Source organism: Protopterus annectens, chromosome 12.part0 (assembly GCF_019279795.1).
Source record: "Protopterus annectens isolate FY-2018-M chromosome 12.part0, PAN1.0, whole genome shotgun sequence".
Lineage (NCBI taxonomy): Eukaryota > Metazoa > Chordata > Ceratodontiformes > Protopteridae > Protopterus > Protopterus annectens.
Genome location: NC_056746.1, coordinates 630,878,638 through 630,905,961, shown reverse-complemented (window position 1 = coordinate 630,905,961; position 27,324 = coordinate 630,878,638). Strand labels below are relative to the sequence as shown.

Sequence of the window (27,324 nt, the reverse complement as noted above, 5' to 3'; positions counted from 1 at the left end):
CTCTGTCCTGATGAAAAATGAGGAATGGAGGTACTGCCATGAGGGCCTGTATCTCCGAGACTCTTCTTGCTGAGGTAACTGCCAACAGGAAAACTGTTTTCCAGGAGAGAAATTGCATTTCTGAAGATGCTGCTGGCTCAAAAGGAGGAAGAGTTAATTTTTCCAAGACGAAGTTGAGGTCCCATGCAGGCACTGGTGGTTTCCTGGGAGGTTTGATATTCTTTATCCCTCTTAGAAACTGTCTTAGCAAAGGATGTGAAAACACAGGTGGATCGCAGTTGTATTTTGCTGAGATTACTGAAGCGTGTATTTTTATGGAAGAATATGAAAGGCCACTATGAAGCATTTCTGCCAAGTATTCTAGTATCTGTGGCATGCTTATTACTGATGCATCCTGACCCTTGCTGGCATTCCAGGTGATGAATCTCTTCCATTTGGCTGAATAAGTTTTTCTGGTGGAAGGTCTGCGTGCTTCCAGTAAGATCTCTTGAACTTTTTTGGAGAGAGAGATATGGGTGGAAGTCATGGGATCCTCCAAGCTGTCAGCTGCAATGTCTGCAGGTTGGGATGAACCGTCCCGTATTTGTGCTGAGTTAGAAGCAGAGGCCATTGAGGCAGGGGCCACGGCTTGGTGCGAGATATGCTCCTTAGTAATGGATACCAGAGCTGCCTTGGCCAGTCTGATCTATCAAAATACCTTTCGGTTGTTCTGCTTTGATCTTCAGTAACACCTTGGGCATTAATGGTAGAGGTGGGAATGCATAGATTGTCAGAGAATTCCAGCTGAAGGACAGAGCATCCATTCTCCAGGATTGAGGATGGTGTGTCCTCGAACAGAACTTCTTCAGATGATGATTGCGGTGAGAGGCAAAGAGATCTATGTCCGGCCTTCCCCATGCATGAGTTACTTGTGAAAAAATGTCTGGATGCAGCATCCATTCGTGCGGGTCCAAAATGTTTCTGCTTAGACTGTCCGCCAGAACATTGTCCTTGCCTGGAACAAACTGGGATTGCAACTGTAAGTTCAGTTTCAGGACCTTTTCCCAAAGAGTCATTGTTAGTCTGCAGAGGGGGTAAGAATGAGTGCCTCCCTGTTTGTTTATGTACCACATGACAGTGGTGTTGTCTGTCTTTATTAGCAGATGACCTTGCTGAAGAAATTTTTCGAAGGCCTCGATTGCATGAATCACTGCCAACATCTCTTTTATATTTATGTGCAGATGCATTTCCCGGGGAGCCCATTGCCCTTGCATGCATCTGCCCTCCATGTGCGCCCCCATCCATGATCTGAGGCGTCTGTTGTAATGGTTTGACTTGCTTGAGGTTTGTTGAAAGACATGCCTTTGTTTAATTGACTTGCTTGTGCCCACCACAAAAATTCCTTTTGAAGACATGGAATGAGTAAGTTGTGGCTGTGTTGAGACCATAAACTTTTTAGGTACCATTGTAGTTTTCTCATGTGTAGTCTTGCCAGTGGAATCAGAAGAATGCAAGATGCCATGAAACCCAGAGCCTGCAGGATTTTCCTTGCAGTCATCTGGGTGAGCTATGCTAGGCTTTTGAAGTAATCTGGTAATTGTTCTTGTTTTTCTTCTGTGAGGAAAGCCATTTGTGAGTTTGTGTCCAGTTTGGCTCCTAGAAAAATTATTTGTTGGGATGGCAGTAGTCTTGATTTTTGAATAATGACTGTGTATCCCAAAGCCTGTAGTAAGTGTATGACATAGTCCAAGTTTCTTATCAAGGCTTGTTTGCTGTCCGCTTGTATAAGGCAGTCGTCCAGATAAGGGTATATTTGTATCCCCTGGAGTCTGCAATGTGCAATTACTGATGCCAGGCATTTCGTGAATACTCTGGGTGCAGTAGATAAGCCAAACGGCAATGCTGAGAATTGATAATGCTCTGACCCTGCAAGAAATCTGAGGTGTCTTCTGCAACTGTGTCTGATAGGGACATGCAGGTATGCCTCCTTGAGGTCCAGAGTAACCAGCCAAGACCCCTTGCCCAGCATGGGAAGAAGTTGCTGTAACTTCAGCATTTTGAATTTTGGCACAATGAGAAAAGTGTTTAGAGCGGACAAGTCAAGTATAGGCCTCCATTGCTTTTCTTTTCTTGGAACAAGGAACAGTCTTGAGTAGAATCCCTGACCTTGTTCCTGAGGAGGAACCTTTTCTATTGCTTTGATCTGTAACAGGTTTGAAACTTGTATGAGTGCCTCTGCCCTTTGATTTTGTGGCAGGTTTGGCATGCCTTGTCTTGTTGGTAAGGTATGGAAGTGGAACCTGTAACCTTTGTCTATTATGTCCAGAATCCATTTGTCCTTTGATAAAACGTGCCAATTCTTTGAAAATAAGGATAATTTTCCGCCTAAAGGTGCTTCTCTTTGAGCCTTGGCCGGCGGTGTCAAAGTCAAGTCATTGTGATTGTCCCTGTGGAGCAGTAGAAGTCCCTGCGCCACTTCTCTGATTAGTTAGTTGCCATTGGCGGCCCCTGTAGGAGCCTCGGTATTGCCCTCTACCTCGAGCACGCCTGTTTTTTCCCCTTTGGAACTTGTCAGTGTCTGGAAAGGACCAATTCTTTGAAGGCCAATTCCTGCTGAACCTCGGTGGCTGAACCTGGAGGAAATCTTTGGCTGTTTGTACTGATTTAGCCTTTTCCTCAATAGATTTCAACACATCTTGTGCATTAGCACCAAATAGCTTCTGATTTTCCAGAGGTGCATCTAGGAGCTTTACTTTAACGTGATCTGGCAGTGCCTGTTCTTTCAACCAAGCATGTCTACGTATGACGGCCCCTGTCATAGCTGCCCTACATGAAGCTTCCAATGCATCATAACCACACTGAAGAAAATGATTGCTAACCTGCTGAGTATTATGAACCAAATCCTGCAAGGCCTTTCTATCTAAAGGCTCAGGAGAGGCTAACTTTTTCTGCAAATCATCCATCAAGAAATCCTGATACTGAAACATATGAAAAAGACAGTTAAGTGCCCTCATGGCAAGGGTGGTTGAGGTATAAACTTTTTTGCCCCATCTCTCCAAGGACCTAGATTCCCTGTCTGCGGGCAAAGGGTTTTTGGCCGTGGAAGTGGCCACTCCTTTGGGCCCCTGAGAAATAGTTTCTAGATCCACAGAGTGGGTCTTAAAGAGATGCTTATGAGTTTCAGGAACCCTGTAATATCTGTCTGGCTTGACAGGAGCAGGAGGGAGAGAATCAGGGGAAGCAATGGAGTCTGAGTACACATCATCCAACACATCTAACACTGGTGGAATAGCTAGAGGCCTGTGCTGGGGTAACTTAAGGAAAGTACGTAGCCTTTTACTGGAGTCAGAGAAATCCTGGCCCTGCCACTGAAAATGCTCTCTCATGCAGTGGAGAATTTCCCCGAAAGAAATATCCTCTGGAGGAGAGGCAGAGGGAATGGATTCATTAGCATCAGAATCCTCGTAGGTCTGGAAGGATTCTTCCTGGGAATCTGAATGGTCGGAGTCCCCAGAGGCTTCATCTGAGGAAAGGGTATCTGTCTGCTCAACCCTAGGCCTTTTATCTGCAGGCGGCTGGGAACCTCTGTCTGGGTGTGCCTGAGAACCTCTGATTAAAGAAATTAGATCTGCAGCTAAAGTCATGATCTGTTTATCAGAAGTGGAACCCTGGGAAAAGGATTTAGGAGGGTGAGCCTTAGCCTGGATGGCAGCCTTAGCACGTGTGTAGGCCTTGATGGACATAGGGACAGGAGGCCTAGCTGCCCCACGTGCTGGAGTAACTTTATCCACTGGTATGGTGTCAGGTAAGTCCTGGGCTTCGGTTTCAGGAGGAAAATCAACAACCGGCACCGGGGTAACCTCCGTGACTGAAGTGAGCGGTAAAGCGGTGTCGTTGGTCTGGAGCGGTTGAATTACCGCCTCCGAAGAGATCGATGCACTCGCGGTAGGCTTTGGGGTATCGTTGGTGGAAAACGCGGGCCGAGAATGGCGGTCCCGGTCCTTCCGTTTTTTGGAAATATGTGTTGCCGGTTGTTCCGACGGCATGATATAGGAGAAATTTTCCCCAAAAAAGTCTTCAGCAATTTCTGCCCGGCGCCTGAGAGTGCGCTTATTGAAGCAAGCACAGGCAGCACAGGCCGAGACATCGTGGTCTGGGCCCAGGCAGGGAAGGCAGTAAGAATGGAAGTCCTTATGAGGTATTTGTTTACCACAAGACAAACAATTATTAACTTTTGCAGTTTTATCTGACATCGGCTGAGGCAAGAAAAGGTTCCCCAACGGGGTACTTAGCTTTTTGATGACTTCAGTAACTGAAAACACAGGAGCTGGCCGACCGGCACTTGCGAACTGCTTCTGCTTCGGGCACTGCGCGGCAAGAAAGACTGAAGAAGATGGCGTCGCCTGATGCTTTTATACCCCAGCCGCTCTGACGTCGAGGAAGAGGCGACATCAGCCGACGCCGGACCCAGACTTTGGAATCCGGCCGACCGAGGGGCTGCCAGAGGCAGGACAACCCATATGTCAGGACTGCAGTTGCATTCTTGAAGGACATCAGCATTACCAAGAACACAAATTTCAGGTCTGAAAAATCAGACCATTTGAAGGTCTGACACAAAATTATGGCAGTCAAGAAATGATCCCAAAGGGAAGGAAGATTTTGCTTGAGGCAAGATGAATAGGTTCATAGGTTCATAGGTTGGTACTAGGCTATCAGCCCTAGGGCCTATACAAGCCTAGCCATAACAATTCCCTGGCTATTTCTTCCCACATTATTTACTTTCCTGGACCCCTGTCTAGCAGGGCGACTGACGTGATCCCTGGGGCGAATTTCCTTTCTCCCATCCAATCGTCAAGGTTCCTCTTGAAGAGGTCCAAAGAGGCACTCTGCTTGACATGTATGGGCAATCTATTCCAGAGTCTGGGGAGTCTCTGGGTCAGGAACCTATCCCTCCAGCATGTTTTGTTTATTGTGATGACAAGGTTTAGATCCCTGGAACGTGTAGCTCTGAGGGATTGGGATTTCTTTAAGTGTAGCATGTCCAACAGCTCTGGGTTTGACATGGCCTTGTATGTTAAGCAGAGATTGCCTCTGAGTAGACGATATGCGAAAGAGTATAGCTGGAGTTTTTTAAGCCGGTCAGCGTAGGGCATCTGCTTTAGGCCTGTGATTCTTTTAGTGAGGTATTTCTGAGGCCTTTCCAGTTGTTGCAGATGTCTTGAGAGGTACATACCAAATGGGGTATTGTATTCTATAATGGGTCTAATGAGGGATGAGTACAGTGGGACAATGACCTCCTTTTTTCTGGATGAAAAGCCCTTCGTGATGAGGTGTGCCACATAGAAGGATTTCCTGACTGTTGTGGCGATGTGGTTATTGAAGGTGAGACCACTGTCCACCTGTGTCCCTAAGTCTCTTATCACACTTTCTGTGTTTAGTGTACTGCCACCTATATGGCAATTCATGGATACATGTTTTTTCCCAAAGGGGATAACAATACATTTCTTGGCATTGAGCTTGAGCCCATGGCTCTGGCACCAAGCATCTGTTTCTGTAAGGCCCTTTTGTAGAGTATCCACATCATTTGGGGATTCAATAATGGCTCCCAGTTTGCAGTCATCTGCAAATTTTGTTAGCCAGAGCCCCTTAGTGTTGACCTGTACTTCAGAGAAGTAGATGCCAAACAAGAGCGGCCCCAGGACTGAACCCTGAGGTACTCCACTTGTCACTTGTCTGGAGCTGGATTTGGAGTCGGCTACTTTTACAGTGTGGGTTCTATTAGTAAGCCATTTAGCAACCCATTGGGTGATATAGGGATTAATGCCCAACCTAGTAAGTTTATCTATGATTCCAGAGTGGGGGATGGTGTCAAAGGCCTTGGCAAGGTCTAGACAGGCTGTGTGGACCACCTTACCCTTGTCCATGGCTCTGGAGACTGATTCAAAGAAGTCAATCAGGTTCAGGAGACAAGATCGGCCCTTCACAAACCCAAACTGGGTGGGGTCCAGTGTTTGAAGGTTGCCAATGTCTTTGTTTATAAGTTCCATGATAATACGCTCCATGGCCTTGCAGATAAGGCTTGTCAGACTGATGGGACGGTAGTTTCCGGGATCCAAGGTGGATCCCCCCTTGTGGATTGGGATAACTGCAGCTCTGCGCCACTCAGTGGGCACGAAACCTGAGGTGAGGCTATGATTAAACATGACACTTAGGTGAGGTGCCAGTTAATATTGTAGTTCATGTAGTACACAGCCTGGGATGTCATCTGGTCCCATGGATGCTGTATTCTTGGCTTTAGAGAGTGCGTTTTGTACCTGTGTGGCCGTTATTACTGGAATTTGGCAATCTTCCAGTATTGAGATGGGCCATTTAGGGGGTGAGAGGGGGTGAAGTTGGCACTGAATCGATCTGCCAGGATATTGGCAATATCCTTTGGATCAGTATATTTAATGCCATTCTGTTTTAGCTCAGAGCAGATCTGAGCATTGCCATTTAGATTCTTGACATAGTTATAGAATGCTTTGTGGTTGTCTTTGGAATCTTTGGCAAATTTTATTTTCGTAACTAGCTTTGGAGGATTTTATGAGGCATCTCAGTTTCTTACTGAGGCTAGTAAGGGAGTTTTTTGCATCCTGGGATTTTCCTCTTTTCTGCAAAAGTTTCTTCCTTTTGTTGTAAAGTTTGTTTATGGCAGGGGACCACCAGATTGGCTTGCTTTTTTTGGATGAGAGCATTTTGGTTCTATTTGGGATGGCACGATTCATGCATGAGTGGATGTGCTCGTACAGTGCCTTAGTGTAGGATTCAGCAGTTGAACTTTCAGTTCCCATCTGCATGGGTGTTATGAAGTTTGTCACTTCTGACTTGAGTAGCATGAAGTTGGCTTTGGAGAAGTTTTTTATGGTGGTTTCTTTACTGGGGGGTGGGGGTGGGATGTGGATGTTAAGGGTGATTAGCTTATGGTCAGACCTGACTAACGAGGGGGTGACCATAGGTATGGAGCATTGATTTCCCATGTTGGTAATGACCAGGTCTAGGATATTGGAGCCCCTGGTGGGACTATGGATTAGTTGATCCAGGGCATTGGAATTTATGAATTCCAAGAACCGCTTGCAAAGGTGTTGGGACATGAGTAGTTTTCCCAGTTAATGGCAGGGTAGTTAAAATCACCCAGTATTAGGGTGTTTGGTTCTATCTTAATATTTTCCAGTATATTTAGAAAGGTGTAATGAGAATCTTGGGGTATGGTGGGGGATCTGTAGCAAGCTACAATTTGGATTGCAGTCTTACCTAGTGTTAGTTGCACTTGGAGAATTTCAGACACATTGTGTTGGCCAACTAGCCTGGCAGTGTGAATATCCTTGGTGAATATTGACACTCCTCCACCTTTAGTGTTTCGGTCCTGGTTTGGTGGCCGAAAAGTGTGGTAAGAGTTGTAGCCTGGTATTGCAGGGGTGCTCTCTGGAGCCTTGAACCAGGTCTCAGTTACTGCACAGATATCGATGTTCTCCATTTTTAGGAGTGCCTCGAGAGAGTGCATTTTGAGGTTTAGACTTCTAGCATTGAGTAGCATTACCTTCAGATTTTGCATGCTTGTACCTGCTATGGTGGTGGTTTTGTCCTTTGAAGTTTGCCTAAAAAAGGCACTATAGGGGTGGCAAGAGCCTTAGCGAGTAACCTGAATCCCAGGGGCGACAGGTGCAGACCATCTCTGGCAAAGCATCGTGGTCTGTCAATCATGTCATCCCAGGCAGACAGATACTGGATCCCCTTTGAATGACACCATAAGCTTAGCCAATTGTTGAAGTCAATCATTTTATCCTTATATTGTGGTATCATTCTGGGCGAAGCAGGATGCTACTCAGGGTTAGGGTCATACCTGCCTGGGCCACATGATCTGAGAGCTCTTCCATGTCTCTTTTCATGTAGTCCAGGGAGGTACGTCTCAACTCATTCACTCCAACATGGACAATGACAGAGTCATATTTGTACTTGTTGTGGAGTGACTTGAGTGCATGCGTTATGTGGCGGATCCTGGCACCCGACAGGCAGCTGACTGTAATTTTCTCCTTATTAAACCTGGTGAGAGGGACATCAGTGTGCCGGACTGTAGAGTCACCTATGACTAAAGTGTTAGGTACATTGTCTTGCCTTAGGGGCTGTTGCTGGGTGGCACACTGGTGTTGTGAACTATGTGACACATTGGTTGTGATTGGTGTTTGTTTGCGTTTCAGCTTCAGAGGTCTTTGTTGCTTGGGCAGGTTACAGTTAAGGGCCTCTGCATATATGGATTTAGTGTTGCTATATGTGGGTGTTGGTGGTGCGGGTTTAGAAGGGCTATGTGTTGCTTGAGATGTAGTGTGGGTGTTAACCTTCTCCTCTTGACTGTTTAGCACAATCTTGGGTGGAGAGAGCTTTGCTTCCATTTTGGCTATGTAAGTGCATCTCTCACAGGTTGTAGTGTTGGGTGGTAGGAGGAGAGGGTTGTCTGTGTACATGAGGCAATTGCTGCATTGCCCCAGTATGCCCAGATTCACCAGGTGGACAGGAGAAATCACCGGAAGCTGACCCTTGGACATGCTTGGTTTGCGGCTTTTTTTTTTTCTTTGTAAAGTACAGGAGCTGTTTCCTTAGCAAGGTACTTTGCAATTATAGGCTGTTTAGTGCCTACTATTAATTTCTCCTTGTTAACAAGGAGAGTTCAGTGTTTGTATGAGTTTAAGGCTTCCTAGTGCTTTCCAGCAGGCATTAGAGAAAGTGCTAGTCACAGGGATGCTTAAAGGTAAGATTGAAAAGAATGCACTCTGCAGTGTGCACTAGAGAAGTTAGATGTGAAAGTAGGTAATTAGAAGTTATGTACTTACCATAACGTTCCATCTGAGTAGGTGGATTCATTTGTCTGCAACCTGTGGGTATGGATCCGATATCGGATCCGAACCGGCATGGTTTATCCAGTTATGGATCCGAGCTCCTAGCTCCTCCCCTCACCCATAATGCCCTGCTCTCCCTACATGACCTCAGATCGAGTTTGCCCTGCACAAACTACCCTAATAAAGGGTAACACATCCTATGCAGGAAACTAACAAGGCCAGGGGGATAGGAGGGCGGGATGATGCAGACAATGAATCCACCTACTCAGATGGAACGTTATGGTAAGTACATAACTTCTAAATCTGAAGTAGGAGAATTCATTTGTCAGCAACCTGTGGGACAGAGACCCCAGCTACCTGAATCTTGGGCGGCCATCATGGAAGGATATTCGAGCATCATGGAGCCAAAGGATGCTCTACCTCTAGACGTGATGTCCAGCTTGTAATGAGAAATAAAGGTATGAGATAAAGCCCAAGTGGCTGCTGAACAAATGTCATCCAGAGGAACCCTAGACTTAAAGGCCGCTGAAGTAGAGACAGACCGAGTCGAATGAGCATGGACTCCCTCCGGTGCGGGCCTCCCAGAAGCTTGGTAAGCTAACAGAATACATTGAGAAATCCAGCATGACAAGGAAACTTTGGAAATTGGCTTACCCAGATTGAATTTGGCAAAGGAAATGAACAATTGGTCGGATTGCCTATGACCAGCTGTCCTGTTAAGATAAAAACAAAGCTGCCTGTGAACATCCAAGGAATGCAGCTTGTATTCACCTTTGTTCTGATACTTAGGAAAGAAAACAGGGAGGTTGATGGACTGATTAATGTTCGCTTCCGAAGCTACCTTAGGAAGAAAGGAGGGATTGATCCTGAGGCACACCCGGTCCGGATGGAAGACCAAATAAGGCGGTTTCATGGACAGGGCTTAAAGTTCAGAAACTCTCTTAGCTGAGGTAATGGCTACTAAAAATGCAGTCTTAAGAGACAAGAATTTTAGATCTATTGTGGACGCAGGCTCAAAGGGGGGAGCGGTCAAGGCCTGAAGAACCAAAGAAAGATCCCACGGGGGAACCGTCTCTTTGACAGGGGGTCTAAGCAAAAAGGTGCCCTTTAGGAAGATTTTACATAACTTGGCAGACATAAGAGGCCCAGAGTCATGACCAACATGGTAATGAGAAATGTCCGCTAGCTGAACTTTGACCGTAGAACTACTGGCGCCATCATTAAATAGAGTAGTAAGGAAGTCTAGAACCAAAGGAAGGGGAACCGTGAAGGGATCTAGACCTTGCCGCTCCGCCCAAATGGAGAAACGCTTCCATTTACTGCAGTAAATTTTTCTGGTAGAGGGTTTATGAGCCGCTACCAGAATGGCCTTAACTGGGGACGAGATACCGGGAGTCCTGATTAGGAGTGGAACTGGAGCAGCCAAGCAGTCAGCTTCAGGTTGTCCAGGTTCGGAGTTGGTAGGTTCGATGGGTGTGACATCAGATCCGGAATGGGATCTAGAATCCAAGGTGGATTCACTGAATGAGACCTTAGGTAAGGGAACCAGATCTGTCGAGGCCAGAATGGGGCAATGAGGATCATTCTGCACCCCAAACGAGAGGCTTTCTGAAGCACCTGGAGCATCAGAGGCAGAGGAGGGTATGCGTAAAGAAGACCGGGAGGCCAAGCATGCACCAGAGCATCTCTCGGGGAATCCCCTGGAGGTGGGATTAGAGTGAAAAAACTGTCGTACTTGGCGTTTAAGGGAGAAGCAAAGAGATTGCAACAGGGAGTCCCCAATCGTGCGAAGATACGTTCCGCTACTTGAGCACTGAGAGACCACTCGTATGGGGAGAGAATGGTGCGACTGAGCTTGTCCGCAAGGATGTTGGACCGACCCAGAATATGCGTTGCGATGAGAAAGCGGTTGGTGGAGATCGCCCATTCCCACACTCTCATGGCTTCTCGACATAAAGGGTAAGACCTGGTTCCCCCCTGTTTGAACACACCGAAGGCCCCAAAGAAACACACACACTCACACTAGCTACGCGCCAGAGAGGGGAGGGTACACAAAAATAAGTTAACGTAACCCAAAAATACTATAAATAGGAAGGGAACCTAACACTTTCACACAGTTAAAGTATTTTTAAACAGAAATAACCCTTATAAAATACTGAAAAAACCACTTAGCTTATGGAGCTCGAAATCTAGGCTGTCACCATGAACGCGGCAAACTAGATCTGGGGTCATGTAGGGAGAGCAGGGCATTTTGGGTGAGGGGAGGAGCTAGGAGCTCGGATCCATAGCTGGATAAACCATGCTGGTTCGGATCCGATATCGGATCCATACCCACAGGCTGCTGACAAATTAATTCTCCTACTTCAGATCTTGAGTTTTACCTGTTTAAAAAGTTAAGGTTTAGTGGAGAGTTACTATTTTTAAAACAGCAAGATGGATTGAAAGGGGTGGTCACTTTTGTATTTTGGTACTATGAAATACTGTAGGATGGCCAATAAATTTAAATAATTGAAGGGGTGGGATTTCAAAAATGATGATTTTGTGATTACTCACATAAGCCAGTGAAAGTAGAAAGAAATTAGATATATGGTCAGATTAACATAAGAGGCGGGCAACTAGAAAGACAGTGGTATTTAACAAGACAACTTAAATGGGTGGGAGGGCGGGAAAAATTCTGCCTGACTCAGAACAGAGAGAGCTGTGGTCTCTTTTGAAGTTTTAATATGCTGTTAAAACAGAATGCAAGCAAAACAAAGTAAAGAAAACAAACTACAGTATTCAAAATATAGAAAGGCAATACAGTAATACAAAAATAACAGCAAACTAACCTTTCCTTCACAGCAAAGTGTAGCAGAGTCTGGATGAGCCTTTCGAATAATCTTCAGATACAGATTATCAGTTTATGCTGTGCCAGAGTCCTGCCTTACAAAAGATCACAATGGACAAAGATTATAATGGCTCCATGGCACAAAGGGATGGAGCCGTAACTGTTACCCAAATGACCTGATTTTGGTTAGTGGCTTGAGCACTAGAGGACCATGATGGTTGGGAGGGGGGTAGCAGCCATGCTGGAAGGGGGGATAAGTGATTCTGCAGACAGCCAGGTACTCACAGGTGGAGGATAGTAGTTACTACCTGAATGGAAAGCAGGCTATTTCTCAAATAGCAGGGATGCTTGAGTGGGTATGTCAAACTGCATGGTGATAAACTGATGTCTCTCTCACTCTCTGCCTAAGTTAGAATTTTCCTTCCCTTTCACACCCAAAATCCAGGCCCTCTATGGCCACATATATAAAGCACCACCTTTTGACAACAGCACTGAATGTAGAAACAGTAATCTCACATACTAAAACAAATAACATAAGCTTTCCTTGCATGGGGGCTGACAGGATTTCAACAACCATTCTTAGAATGAAAAGGTTAAATCATGGGGAAAAAGGGTGGATTAAACGCAGCAGAAGGGATGCGTGCGAGAAAACATACAAAGATGACCAGCATATACAGTAACAAATCCTACTTAAAATATGCATAAAACAAACTAAGTAAATATCATCTATTATAGAATGAGGAAGAAAATGTTATCCTTCAACTGTGATGAAGAACCTTTTCCACCAGGCCATGTAGGTTGTGAAGAAGTCCCCCTGGCAGCCAATAAAACCTCCAAAATCTCCCTATGAAGATCTGGCAGATGAACACTGAAAAGAAGATTTTGTATACAATCCCACTGTAAAATAAAGGTGATCATTTTGTCACAGAGCCTCACAGCTGTGGCACTCAAACTGGAATATTCTTTTTGAGAAGATGAGATTTCACTGACTTGGAAACAAGCTAGTCTGGTCACCAGTGCACATGAAAATAAAGCACTGAACTTTTTAAAATGGATCTTTGCAAAAAGCTGATGGATGAGGAAAAATATACAAGTGTGTAAAGGAACTTTACCTACCTTCATTCCTGTGTGAAAGTGCCTACCACCTCCTACCCAAACAAAGAGGACAGAACAAGGTTAACACTGTATTCTATAGCACAGTGAATTGGTTCATATCTAGACTAGCACACATCTACAAAATGGCTTAAAACTTGCCCTGATGAATCTAAAGTATCAACAGGGGATTTGAGCTATAGTGGCCCTTTCCAGTGCAGGGAAAATTTTCTAGCACAAAGGATAAGAACTACAACTAGTTCACTCCATGCTATACACCTGAATATCTACTTTCTATACGGTACTTATGAAACAAAGTGCAAGGAGAGTTTCTTATTTAACCATTGCAATATTTTGTTTTATCTCACTGACAGCTGTCTCATACTTGCAGTGCTGCCAGTGATCGCTGTAGAAAGCAAAATTTAAACACAGCTACATTCTAAGCTCAGTACTGTATCTGCATTCCTGAAGTACTTGACCTGGATTGTTGCGTAAAGCAAACAGATCTACTTCACTGGGAAGCAATGAATGTACAGACAATACATTCTAAATTATTAATATGAAAGCCTTACCTGACGTTTTTTAACACGCTGCTCTTTGCTCTCTGCTTCTTCTTCTTCCTCTGTTGGAGCAACTTCATCCGCAGCATCATGAAGCAGAAATTCACAGAGACACTGAACAGGAAGAACATCTAGTGATCCTTCACTGGACTGAACTAGATCAGCCAGCCAAGGCATGGACTGAGAAGAGGCCTATAAAGAAAATATGACAATATCATTCCCCAGCTACAGCCACTTACATATGATATTTACAAACCATTCCAAGTAACACAGCTGAACAGAAATAAGTGATCTAAAGGTCCAGTAAGCAAAGTGAGGACAACTGCCAAAAATGTACCGGTAACTGTTTTAGTTTCAGTGCTAACTCTTCTCACTGCTAAAAAAACTTTAAGTACAAACTGGTTTGCACTGCAGTCACTAGCCATTACGACTAAAACAACATTATAAAAGGCTATACAGGCTATACTGGGAAAATCACACAATGAAGTAAACACAAATGCCCAATATGTTCCTAGTAGTGCATATTAATATTAATGATGTATAGTTTAAGCTACACTAAAGTAGTTTTACTATGCTCATAAAAAGGGTGAGTCAAGATGGTTAAAATACCCATATGCATTACTATGGACAAAAGTTAAAGAAACTAATTCAAAACTGTTAAGTTATACACTTATACCTGATAGACCTGTTAAATTCATACTTGCTTCTTAAGCAGATATTACATTAAGAGTCAGTACATCTCTCAGCCAGTGTAGATCATCATTTGCATAGTTTATTTTGTACACACAGATCACATGATCAACATAAGATGGCTGTCTCTTGCGAGGGGACTTATTGCTATGAAAATAAAAAGAATGTACTACATACTTGCACAGAACTACTTACTAGAAGCAAAAAGTGGTACTCTCAAATATTAAGACATATTAATGCACTGCATCATCATCATATGCATGTTTTTATAAATACACAGAGTGTGACATTCCATTTTACTGATGACAAAAGTAGACAAACTATGCAAGTTCATCTTTTATTGATGCTTAACATCTTCCATCTCCAACACTCTTTTCCACACTCAATGATGCTCCACCTATGTACTGATGGCATATGATAATAAAGCCCTGACTGCAGTCCAGATGACCCGAGTTCAAATCGCAGATAAGGAGGCTTGATAGCAAGCTTGGGGGAAAAAAATCATTAAAAACTGTTTCTCCGTCTTTCTCTTAATTGTTTAAATGTGTGTTTGGATTCACTCTCCACCATTTCTGAATTCCATTCCAGGAGTCTACAACCCTTTTTGTATTTTCCAATATCCAGTGAAAAACTGGTGCCAACTTTCTTGATATTTTTGTCATCTCCCACCTCTCCCGGCTTCCCTAACAACAGTATCCCCTTCACACAGTTATATAATTATTTTGTGCACATACATTCTGTTCACTGTCCCTTCTGTTCTCAAATAAAGATTCAGCTCCCTTAGTCTCTGTTCATACTCCTTTCCTTCTATCCTATTTATGTTTTTGGTTACTCTTCTCTGGAAAAAAATCTCCTTTAGACTCTGCACATATTCTTTGCCCTCCATCCCAGTTACCTTTTTGGCAGTTTTTTCTCTAAACCTTAAGTTATTTTTTGGTATCCCTCTGTTTAGGCAACTTCCACACCTGTATTTAAAAAGCAGAGTCAACCAGTATATCTGCTCTTCATCTGCACAGTGACAGTCAACCAGGAGGGACTATCACGTAGGCAGGCATAAGGGGTGGTTCAAATTTTCTTCTTCTGTTCTGTTCTATATTCCTTTGTAAATGCTCTGCTCATGACAGAATGGGGCAGTCAACAGGCTAACCATACTCTTGCAACCCCACATACACAAGGAAGTGGATCAGCAAGCAACCCTGCTCTTCAATCCGCAAGCACAGGTAAAGGTTTCCCTGGTCACTACCATGGAAATCGTAGCACTACATGACATGTACCTGCCAAGTGCCCACCCGCAAGACAGTTGAGCAAGCCATGCCATTTCATGCCATTCCCTTCCTCTTTGCCTCACTGCTCAGTTTCAGGGCCACAAACCAAACAGTGATTGCCTGGGTCACACTCAAGGCTCCATCCCTCAGTACCTCAGAGGTTGAGTATTTCTTTTCTATTAATCAGAATGCAATACATTTTTCTGTACAAACTGCATATTTTGGGATGTTTGTGCAAACACACTGAAGAATGTCATACTATAATGAAGGTATTAAGCTTTTGCATCCCCACAGCCCCTGGTTTCACCCCTCTCCACCATGAAGAACTTTCCTGCAAATTAAAAAAGTACAAATTTAGTATTTCATTATTAAACAAGTCTCATTAAAATATAAACCTGCCCAACTTACAGGGCACTCTGGCAACTGGAAGTGATGGTAAGAAACTGTTCAGCTATGGAATGGAGGGAGTATACTTCTCATCATGGAAGAGAATTTCTTAATATATATCACTTGCAATCTAAAAGAAGCATGTATGCTCTATTTAATTTGAAAACTCTCTTTAATGGTTCTTTGGTTGAGCTGAATTCAAGTAGTAACCACCAAAGAAAATGAGCCACGGGATCATAGCTCAGACAACAGCATTATGGAGTACTACTTTCTAATATGTAGCCACATTCTCTTAGTCTCCATTGAGGAGTAATGCTTAGAGAAGGGGTATAGTGAGGGTAAAGCAGACATGGCAAAAACATCAATAATGAAGATATCTTTGAAGGAAGTACTCATCTACTGAAGTGAGTTCTGACAGCACCAGTTCTCAGTGGGAAGCAAGCATATTATTAATAATATTAGGTCGCTGTTCATCCACCTGGAAAGCATCTACAAGCCCTTCTCCCAGGTACAAACACATCAAGACTAGATGTTCAGTCTCACTATAATGCCCCACACCTGGTTCACAGTGACTCCTAATCTGAAGGGGTATACCAAGGTATAAAGTGCTCCCATCTTCTTATTGAACACGACAAGATTTTATATATATATATATATATATATATATATATATATATATATATATATATGTATGTGTGTGTGTGTGTGTGTGTGTGTGTGTATGTATATAATAAAATGTTAACATTATCAAGAGAAATGCATGCAATGCAATTTCATACTTTAAAATTAGAGTCACTTCAAAATCTCTTCATGTATTCTTTTCAAAAATAAAAACAACCAACACCCTAAGAAAGTAACTATTTATAATATGACAATTCGAGTTGGGCTTACTAAATGTATTTGCCAAAACTATAAAGAATAAAAATTTAGAGCTAATGATATATACATGTACATAAATCAAACATAAAAAATTGAATGAAAATATCTATTTACTTGTGAAGTATAAATGTATAATGTTTAGACTTACTAAAAGTTTAATTTCAACAAAATAAGAGATATTTTGATCCAAAAATTAAAATTTGATAATTTATTGCCCACTTCAGTTGTAATTAAGCTAATTTCTTTATCATGAATTAATCTTATTATATGTCTGTTAGATAAAAATCAGTGGATCTATTAATGACCACTTCCTGGTTATCATCTAACACAAGCCAAGATGACCCATAATACATTTTTAACCATTAAAGGAGTATGATTATTATATAGAATTATATCTCTAGAATGATGAAAATTATCCGGCCATATGATTTAAGTAAAACCCTCAATTTCTTTCCAAAAATCAGAAAGCTTTGAATAACTGTAAATAATATGTTCCCAATCTGGATATTCATCACAGTCACACCCTCTTTATCTTTATGGATGCATTAGTTCAGGAAAACCTCCACATACATGACATGGGTCAGTCTGAGGGACACCATATCCTTGCTTACCCGGCATTAAAGAAACAAGAGGCTTATCTATCTGCTGAAAAGCTTTGGTTCAGTCAGTATAATATTGCCAATGTCTATGTACATCTGACAGACAAAAAAAGAGTCCCTTTTTATTTTTTTCCTGGGGATTTGGAAAAGAGCAAAAACTGAATGGTTTGATTCAAAACCTACAATGAAACTGCACCAAGAAAAAAGGGAATGGTCTTGATTACCACCCTTTTCTTGCTGAAGTCATATAATGCACTCAGCACATCAAAAAAAGCCAGCAGGTCTGAAATTCTCCTGAGTGGCATAATGCTTACCGGGAAGAAGAGAGTTATTTTCCTATGATGATGTTCAATTCTCAATGGAGGCACTGGACTCCTTGAGAGCCTCAGCTGTAAGAGCCCCCTTAATAAACTGACTGACTGGGATGTTAGTGATAATCAAGTCACTTTGAGTGAGGCATTAGAAAACTCATGTCAAGCAGGCTTGTTAGAGAGCTCAAAGTCTGTTGAATAAATGCTACATTGGGATGTATGCTATGTTCCTTACATCCATCCATCCATCCATAATCCCTTTTTTCCATTTTTTACATAGTGGGTCAGGGTGTTCCATCACATGGAAAAACATTTCATGGTAGCTGGTTGATTAGTCTCCATAAGTGTACAAAGTAACTCTGAGGTTTGTGTGCAAAATGGCTCGTTGTTGTAAGGTAAGTAAATTTCAAAAGGTAAAAACAGCACACATCTTTTTCTGCTCATCCTTCTCACTCAGTACAGCAACTGCAGTCTCAGCCAAAGGAGTTGCCACAAAATTCAGTCTTTCCTGTAGGAATATTCTGGGTATAACATTGAAGGGGCATAGAGAATACTCTTACTGTAATGAATCAAAAATTTACCCACTAACAGAGATCCCTTTCAAAGTATCTGGTGCAAAACACTGAGGTCTGGTGGTACTGTGAAGCAGCAAACAAGACTATCTTCATGGTAACCCACAACATGGCTAGACTGAGAAATACTTCTGTTTTCAAATTCCATTCATGAGGCTAGGTGTGGTACATGTGGTCTGCTTAGGCATTCATTGTTGATGGGATAAAAGAGGATTGGAGAAAAAGTTTTTGTTTAATGCATGGTTCTAGTCTGTTAAGGCCAACCTGCACAGAGTGAATGAATTCCTGCTCCAGTTTGCTGATATCCCACAACAGTGGTGCCCATAATCACCATGAGGATTCCTACCGAAAGACTGATGTGAAGATGCAGATAAGAAATAATGGCTAAAACATCTCTGAGAACTAATGTGCATCATCTTGTCACTGTTGCTCTACTTTCTGAAAAGCTTCAGGAATTTATGTATGTTCCCCAGGCTGAGATAGTTGCATTTGATATCAGGGTCAGGGGTCATCTTCAGACCACAAATGGCATCCCAAGACACCCATCACTTGTTTTCTCCATGGATGGTGGAGTGAGAAAACCCACTCTTTCCAAAGAAGGAGGTACTGCCACCACACTTTTCTCATATACATGTATTTCTCATGTGCAGCTTGGATGGTGGAATCATGAACAAGAGGGACAAGCATCTCAGAACCTGCAGAATGTTTTTTAGTAACATGGAAACCATCTTGGCTGACTGGGGAAAATTGCTCATGACAGAGTGGTACTAGAAAGCCTGCTAAGATGGCTGCCTAAGCTAAAAGCTTTGGACTGAGAAACCAGAAATTTGAATAAAAAGTGTCCTTAGGGAGAAAAAAAAATAATTGAAAAAGAAAGATGAGTGAACAAGAGCAAAAAGACGGAACAAATTACTGCTTTTAAAGCTGCAAATAAGGAGGAGCAATTGTGTATTTTACTTGAAAAGATAATCACAACAGGCAAGATTAAGCTCCCTGAAACAAATGAGAGGATGATGACTAGCAAAACTGGAAAGGCAAAAGGTGCAAAATCTGGAAAAAGACAACGCGGCAATTAAAGCTGAGCTGCAGGAACAGATCCACAAAATACAAGAACTAACAGAAATAATAAAAAAAATCTAGGTAAAAAAGATGGATGATCTTGAAAATCACTCAAGAAAAACATACAGGACTTCCAAGATGGATGCACAGTAAGTAATAACTTTTAGTTATGTACTTACCATAACTTTAGATGTTTGGGATCCATCTCGCCTACATTCTGTACTGATGGGCTCGGAGCCGATCCCTCGGCTCCGACTCGGCACGCTATGCTATAGAGCGAGGCCTCTTATTGGCTGAGCTATTTCTTATCCCAGGATGCACAACCACTAATCCCCCAGATCTTGTTTGTCCGCATTCATGCACACATGCACAACTTGTTTATATAACATTGTTAGATGTTTCAAAATGAAACAACAGGATTCGGACCTTCTGATATCCTCTGATCTCCAAGGAAGGGGGAAGGAGTGTGGGTTATTGGGAATGTAGGCAAGATGGATCCCAAACATCTAAAGTTATGGTAAGTACATAACTAAAAGATGTTATGTGATCCTATCTCGCCTACATTCTGTACTGATGGGACAGCGTCCCTAGCACCTAAATCCTGGGTGGCTCATTGGAAAACACTCCTGAGCACTGTGGAACCAAATGAAGCTCGTCCTCTAGATGCCACATCCAATTTGTAGTGGGAAATGAAAGTGTGCGGGAAGACCATGTAGCGCAGCACAAATGTCACTAATGGCAAGCTTAGAATGAAATGCTATCAAGTAGCCATAGCCCTTGTAGAATGAGCTTTGACAGAGGTGGTAAGCTCTTTGTTAGAATAAGAATAAGCTTGAGTAATACAGTCCCTGATCCATTTGGCAATAGTGACCTTTGTGACAGCTTTGCCCAATTTATTGTCTGCAAAGGATACAAACAACTGATCTGTTTTCCTTGTTTGTTTGGTCCTGTCTAAATAAAACGCAACTGCCTGTGGACATCTAATGTGTGGAATATGAATTCGCTTTGTTAGAATATTTCGGAAAAAAGACTGGAAGTTCTAATGATTGTTGTAGGCAGAAACTGGAACAAACTTTAGGGACAAAGGAAGGATTTGGCCTGAGAGATACTCTGTCTTTGTGAAAAAACAAGTACGGGGGTTTTACAGACAAAGCTTGAAGCTCTGAAACTCTTCTGGCAGAAGTAATCGCCACCAGAAAAGCAGTCTTCCACGATAGAAATTTTAGATCACATGTAGCTGCCGGTTCAAGGGGAGGAAGTTAAGGCGCGTAACACCACATCGAGATCCCATGGAGGAGCAGGATGAGAAATCGGAGGTCTTAAAAGCGCAGCACCTTTCAAGAAGGTCTTACACAATCTGTTGCTCATTAAAGGTGGGTTTATAGATTCGTGAAAATTGGAAATCGCTGCCAATTGAACCTTGATGGTAGAGACTGAAGAGCCTTGATTGAAAAGAGAAGTAAAAAATTTTAGTACTTCTGCCACGGGAGTAGTGATGGGATCCAGGCCCCGGAGTTGAGCCCAAATAGCAAATCTTTTCCATTTGCTAGAATACAGTTTCTTTGTAGCAGACTTATGGGCCGAAGATAATATGTGTACAACCTCTGGATCCAATGTATGACTCCTGACTATAGTCGGAAGAGAAGGAGCCAAGCCGTCAATTTTAAGGTGTGCAGGGACTGGTGGAATAGTCCCGACTGATGAACCAAAAGGTCTGGGATCTGATCCAGGAACCATGGACCTTCCAGAGCATATTTCCGAAGATAGGGAAACCATACTTGACGAGGCCAGTAAGGAGCAACTAAGATCATTTTGCTCCCAAAGAGAGATGCCTTTTGGATCACCCTGGGAAGGAGAGGAACTGGGGGGAAGGCATAAAGCAAGCCGGTGGGCCAAGGACGGGCTAGTGCGTCCATGGGGCTCTTCCCCGGAGCCGGGGTTAGGGAGAAGAATTTTTTGCACTTCGCATTTAGTGGAGTCGCGAAGAGGTCGCAACACGGAACTCCCCATTTGCTGAAAATCTGACTTGCAACTGTCATGTTCAGAGACCAGTCGTGAGGAGAGAGGATGGTTCTGCTCAGTCTGTCGGCTATCACATTGGACTTGCCCGGGATATGAGTAGCCACTAGAAAGCGTTTGGTCGAGACTGCCCATTCCCAGACTCTCATGGCCTCTCTGCAAAGAGGATAGGATCTGGTCCCTCCCTGTTTGTTCAGGTACCAGACAACTGACATGTTGTCTGAGTGAACGGCAATTACACCCTGAGGGAGGTAATCGTGAAGGGCTTGAAGGGACAGAAGCACCGCCCTCATTTCTAGGATGTTGATATGAAGTAGGGTCTCTTCTGGGTGCCATTTGCCTTGGACTGACCTGCCCAGGGAATGCCCCCATCTGGGAGGCGTCCGTGGTCAAAGTGGCCGCAGGAGGAGGTGGAACAAAGGGTCGTCCCTGATCCAAATTGGAGGGCACTAGCCACCAGCGAAGGTCCCGCTTGCATGTTTCCGTGATCCATATGAGGTGACTGAGAGGGAGTTCCTGAAAGGACCACTGAGCTGAAAGAAGCCACTGGAGAATTCTCATGTGCAACCTTGCCAAGGGGACTAGAAGAACCGTGGCGGACATGGATCCCAATAGCTGCAGGACCATTCTGGCTGGGGCTTTGGACCTGGGAAGTAAGGCTCGAACTTGAGTCTGTATGGTTTGTATTCTGTCTGTAGGTAGATAGACCCGCATTCGGTTTGAGTCTATCTCTACCCCTATGAATCTTATTCGTTGAGATGGCAGCAACACAGACTTTGGCCAATTGAAGGTGATTCCAAGGAAATTGCCCAGTGATATAGTGGCTTGTAGGCTCCGCAGTAGTAGATGTTTGGAGGTGGCAGTTAGGAGCCAGTCGTCTAGATACGGAAACACCTGGAATCCTAGACTTCTCAGGTGAGCAGTCACGACTGCCAAACACTTGGTGAACACCCTGGGGCTGTGGTGAGACCAAAGGGCAGCGCGCGGAACTGAAAATGACTGCCTCCTAGGCTGAAGCGCAGATGTCTCCTGGACGCTTGATGTACCATGATATGGTAATAAGCGTCCTTGAGATCTATGGAGCACATCCAAACACCTTTCTCCAGCAATGGGAGAATGGTTTGTAGGGTGACCATTCAGAACTTAGACTTTCTGACTGAACGGTTTAGAATGCTGAGGTCCAAAATGGGCCTCAAGTCCCCGGTCTTTTTTGGCACCAAAAAGAATCTTGAGTAAGTCCCTAATCCGATCTGGTCTGCGGGGACCGGTTGGATGACTCCTTTTTGCAGCAGCTTTGAAACTTCTGAGGCTGCAGTATCCCGTTGACTGGGTGGCGGGTCCGGGATTTTTTTGGACTAAGGTGGAGAGTGAGAGAAAGGGATGGTGTAACCTCCGGCGATAATTCGAAGCACCCATCGGTCCTGAGTGATACCTTTCCAGGCGTTTAGGTGCTTCGAAACGACCCCGACTGGCTCCGGAGCTGCACAGTCGGGCAATCCCTCAGGGACTGTGAAAGGCTGAAGAGCCACGAAAGGACTCGCGGTCTCCAGTGTTGCGAGGGCCTCTGCCGCCTCTGGGACGGCGTCTTCCGGAAGAATTTCCCCCTCCTCTGCCTCTGGAAGGGGGATCCTCCTGCTGAGAGGGGTAAGGCTTCTGAGATCGACGGAACCACATTTTCCCTCCTCTTTTAGCCTTGGGATAAGGACGAAAGGGAGTGGAAAATCGTGCCCCTACGGCAGTCAGAGTCTTACCCTCCTGTTCACAGTGGGTCAGTGTGTCCTTTACCTTGGGTCCAAACAGGGAGGACCCATCAAAGGGGCGTCGGCAAAGGAAGACTTAAAGGCCTCCGCGAGAATGACACAGGCGGAGCCAGGCTTGTCTCTGTAGAGCAATGCCTGTACTGCGCTCTCGCCTTCGGCTGCATAAGAAATGAGCCTCATGGACGAGTTTGAAATGGACGACAATGTAGCCAGCTGAGAGCCAACCGTCTGGGCCAGCTCCTCAGGCAGGTTACCCAAGAGGGTATCGGAAAGTTCTTTAATCAGATCCCTCTGAAATCTAGTAAAGTGCGTAAGGTAGTTCAAGGACCTTAATGTAAAGGCCGCTGAACTTAGGGTGCGCTTTCCGTACCGATCCATGCTCCTAGACTCCTTATTAGGAGGATGGACGGACGTCGAAGCCTCTGCTACATCTTGCTGGGTAGCAGATGCCACCACCAAAGCATCTACAGCCACACCTTTAGTTAGAAACTCTTTTTTAGGGGGTGCTGAGAGGAACTTATTCGGACGAGCAGGCACCGGTTCCACAGAGTCTGGGTGTTCCCACGCCCTTCGACAGATCAAATCCAAGAGCTCGTCGAAGGGCGGAGACACCCAGGAGGCGGAGGGCTGAGCCCCGAAGGCCTTAAGGAACACCGACTCATCAGCAGAAGGGGGTTTGGACTGCCAGCCGCCTCGTTGTTTAAGGGCTTCCAGGATGTCTGCAAAGGAGACATCATCCGAGGACGACTTAGGGGACCCTTCTGCATCATGGAGATCAGTGTCTGATGTAAGAGACTCATCAGGGGAGTCAACGTGCTTCCTCTTGCACAATCTTTTCCTGGGGGGCTCTTCCGAAGAAGCATCAGAAGGACCTACAGGAGGGGGGAAACCCCAGTGGGGGTAACCTCAGGCCCCGGGGCTCCGCTGTCTAAGGACAGAGGGACTGCCAAAGACCCAGTCTCGGTATGCAGGGAAGGAGCTGGGGAGACCGTGGAGGTAGCCAAAGATGATTTGGCTAACGCACTCCTCATAGCCCTGAAGGCGGGACCACCAGAATCCTGGGAGGGTCCCACCTCTGTGGCCACGACGGTAGACGGCACTCCCGCAGCCGACGCACCGAGAGGGAGACTTGGGACCGAAAACATCAATCCCGAAGCATCCCCCCGGGGCCGACGGAAGAAGTCCGCGTACCGAACTCCGACCCAAGAGCCGGAGTTGGAGTAAGGGTCGGGCCCGACCCTAAAACCTCCACCGGTTCCACCAGCACCGGCTCCAATGGTGCCGAGGCTGTTGGAGGAGGAACCATAGTAGCAAGGTGGACCATCGGCTCCGAAGCCGAATGGGCTTGAGCCGAAACTAGCTTTTGGAACACCGGAGACTGGAAGAGTCTTAGGAGCACCCTGTCGATGTCCGAATCAGACATCTTGGATGATCTGGACGATACCGATCGGGTCCGAACCGATTTCTCCATCGGCTCCAAAGGACTAGGGGACCGGCTCCGAATGGATTCTATAATTATCGGCTCGAGGGAGATCTCAAGGTAATTTCCTCGGTGCCGACGAGGACTTCGGCTCCGGGGAAGAGTCTGAGCGGCAACCCTCATCGGCTCCAATATCAGTGGAGCCGATGAAGGGACTCGCCTCGATGCCCCAGTCCTCGGCTCCAAACCAGAGGGGTCGAGACTGGAGGCATCGAGGCAGACTGTTCGCCTCGGCTCCGAAGTCCGTGGAGCCGATGGAGAAGTCTGCCTAGGTTTTTTGGCAGTCGGTTCCGACTGACTGGTCGGAGCCGACGCTTTTTTTCTTTTTTGAAGGAGAGGGAGAGGAAGATAAAGCCTCCTCGAAGGATGGCTTAATTAACCCCTTAAGGATTAATTTGTTTTTCCTCTCCTGGAGGACCCTTGATGAGAAGGCGTGACACACGCTACATGATTCTTGTAGGTGCTTGGCGCCTAAACAATAGACGCACGAGGAGTGGTCGTCCGTTATGGACATCTTATAACCACACCTCGCGCACTTTTTAAACCCGGAGGGTCTATGCTCTTTGGACATGTCTAATTTAGAGATAACACACCTGTCTAAAAAGAAACACACCAAAACTTAACAGTTTAAGTACAAAAAATATAAAGTTTTTTTTTTTTTTTATATAACAACAATACAGTTGTACAAAAAAACAACACAGAAAGAGAGGGGCAAGACCCTCTAACTTAAACGGGTACTTGACCCACAAATAAAACGCTAGAATAGCAAATAGCAACAGGGGAAGGCCCCTCTAACTAAAACGGGAAACCTTCTCTTGACGAAAAACACAAATTCCTCAACAAAACTGTTCAATACACACTCGTATCACAACAATAGCTGTTAAAACAGCTTTTGGGTTCAAAGCAAGCAAATTCCTGACAGGAAAAGCCTAAATAAATTAGTACTTAGCCCAGCCAAGTTGAGACCACGTCTTAGCTTGTAAGCGGCAAACGAGATCTGGGGGATTAGTGGTGGTGCATCCTGGGATAAGAAATAGCTCAGCCAATAAGAGGCCTCGCTCTATAGCATAGCGTGCCGAGTCGGAGCCGAGGGATCGGCTCCGAGCCCATCAGTACAGAATGTAGGCGAGATAGGATCACATAACATCTTAATTTCAGCTCTCCCACTGTGAAAACAGAAACTCATAAAAGGCAGTGAATTTGTCTTTCTGGGTAAATTTTAGCTACTGGCTAGTAAGTGCACTGCCTGGATGCCAGCAAAGAAGAAATTTAGAAGTGAAAGAAAATCAACCACAAAAAGGTGAGGAGAAAACATTGGTTGGGAAGAATCATGCAGCTACTCATCAAAAAGCAGTTCTATCTCCAGCTTTGGTGCAATACGCGACTTCCAGTAATCTACAAAAAAAAAAAAAAAAAAAACAACAAATGTGCTCACAGCTCATTAAAATAAACAAACCACTGAAGGAGTACATTAATTCAAATAACAAAAGGCTAGAAAAAATGGAAGAAGCTTTAAACAGACATTCAGATGAGCTGATAAAGCTGCAGAAATTAGAGGTCCAAATGAAAAAAGGCTAGCTGTGTGCAAGACTGCTCAAGAAGAGATGTTTCAAAAAATGGTAGAATGAGAGGACAGAACACACAGACATGGAGAAAACCTGAGCCTTTCTGCTGTACCAGAGAAACTGGAAGGAACAGCCTGTATTAATTTTATGGATGCGCAAATAAGCAACTGGACCATTACTACACAGGAGTTGTTAATTGAAAGGTCACATTGTGTGTATGCTCCAAACCTGGCCATGAGAAAGCAGCCAAAATCTGATAGTAAAGATGCAGTCCTACCAGCAGAAAGAATCAGACAAAACTGTAGCAGAAGGACAAAGTACTAAAAGCTGGAGAAAGCAGATTGTTTGTGGAAAATGATTACTCACTGTACACAAGGCAGAAGAGGAGTAAATTTATTGCAGCAATCAGGGAATACTGAGAGGCAGGTGTGAAATTCAAGCTGCTTTATCCAGCTATCTTCAGAACATTTTTTCCTGGAGAGTCAAAGTCTTTTTTTAATGCTAAGGAGAAAATACAACAGTTTGCCCAACGAAACATGAAGTATTAAAATGAAGGGGACTCTGTTTCTTATTCTTCTGATAATACGGCTCATAGAGCGACTATGCCAGTGAAATAAAATGCTTGAGGTAGACAGAAAAGCACAGTAACTGACTAGAAGAACAAAGAGTACATTGGAAATGAACCAGAGACTGGAGTTGGGAGATGGAGATCAACAAGACGAAAACCAGCAACTCAGAAATTAATGAATAAATGTGGGATTACAAGGCATCAATCACATTTGCAAAACGTGACGGAACAAGAAAACCTGGAAACATTGGACTTTTATGATTCTGTTAAATATGTAGAGATCTCCAAAGCTTACGCCCTACTTCATGTCATTAATGTCTGGAAGAACATTAAGGAGAGGGGAAGAGGAAGGAAAGATGTAACTGGAAGTAAAAACAATGTTTGCCCGTAACAGTATTTTTTATAAAATATGACGTACTGCATGTTACGTAGTAAAGCATTTTCAATTATTTTTGTGTGTTAAAGGAATACTAAAATAAACCATTGCCATTTTCCCCTCCATTCTTTCTACTTGTTTAGTTTTATGAAATGCAGGCACTGCAGTGTAAAAACGGAAGAATATCTGGATAAAAAAAGAAGTTATGTACTTACCATAACGTCCCATGTGATGTGTTCATCTCACATTTGTTCTTACACACGGGTTCGGAGCTGATCATCGGCTCCGAGTCGGCCGCACTGCAAACCTCTGCATCTCAGAGAAGCTCGAGACCAGACTATATCCCACAATCCTCCCTGCTATTCCTCAGATCTAGTTTGCGAGAAACCAGACCTCTAACCCTCACCTCAGTGCAAGACATACACATTCACACGGATATCCATGAATATCCTCTGACTATAATAAG

General features: G+C 44.2%; 1 protein-coding gene across 3 annotated transcripts in view; it reads right to left on the bottom strand.

The window, feature by feature from the left end:
- Nucleotides 1-27,324, bottom strand: part of INTS1 (integrator complex subunit 1) — a 2,399,836-nt gene that overhangs the window by 1,201,632 nt on the left and 1,170,880 nt on the right. For all 3 annotated transcript variants that reach the window (XM_044089756.1, XM_044089757.1, XM_044089758.1), the window contains exon 21: nucleotides 13,341-13,520. In XM_044089756.1, coding sequence (XP_043945691.1) covers nucleotides 13,341-13,520 — 180 coding nt within the window. The remainder of the gene's footprint in view (nucleotides 1-13,340; nucleotides 13,521-27,324) is intronic.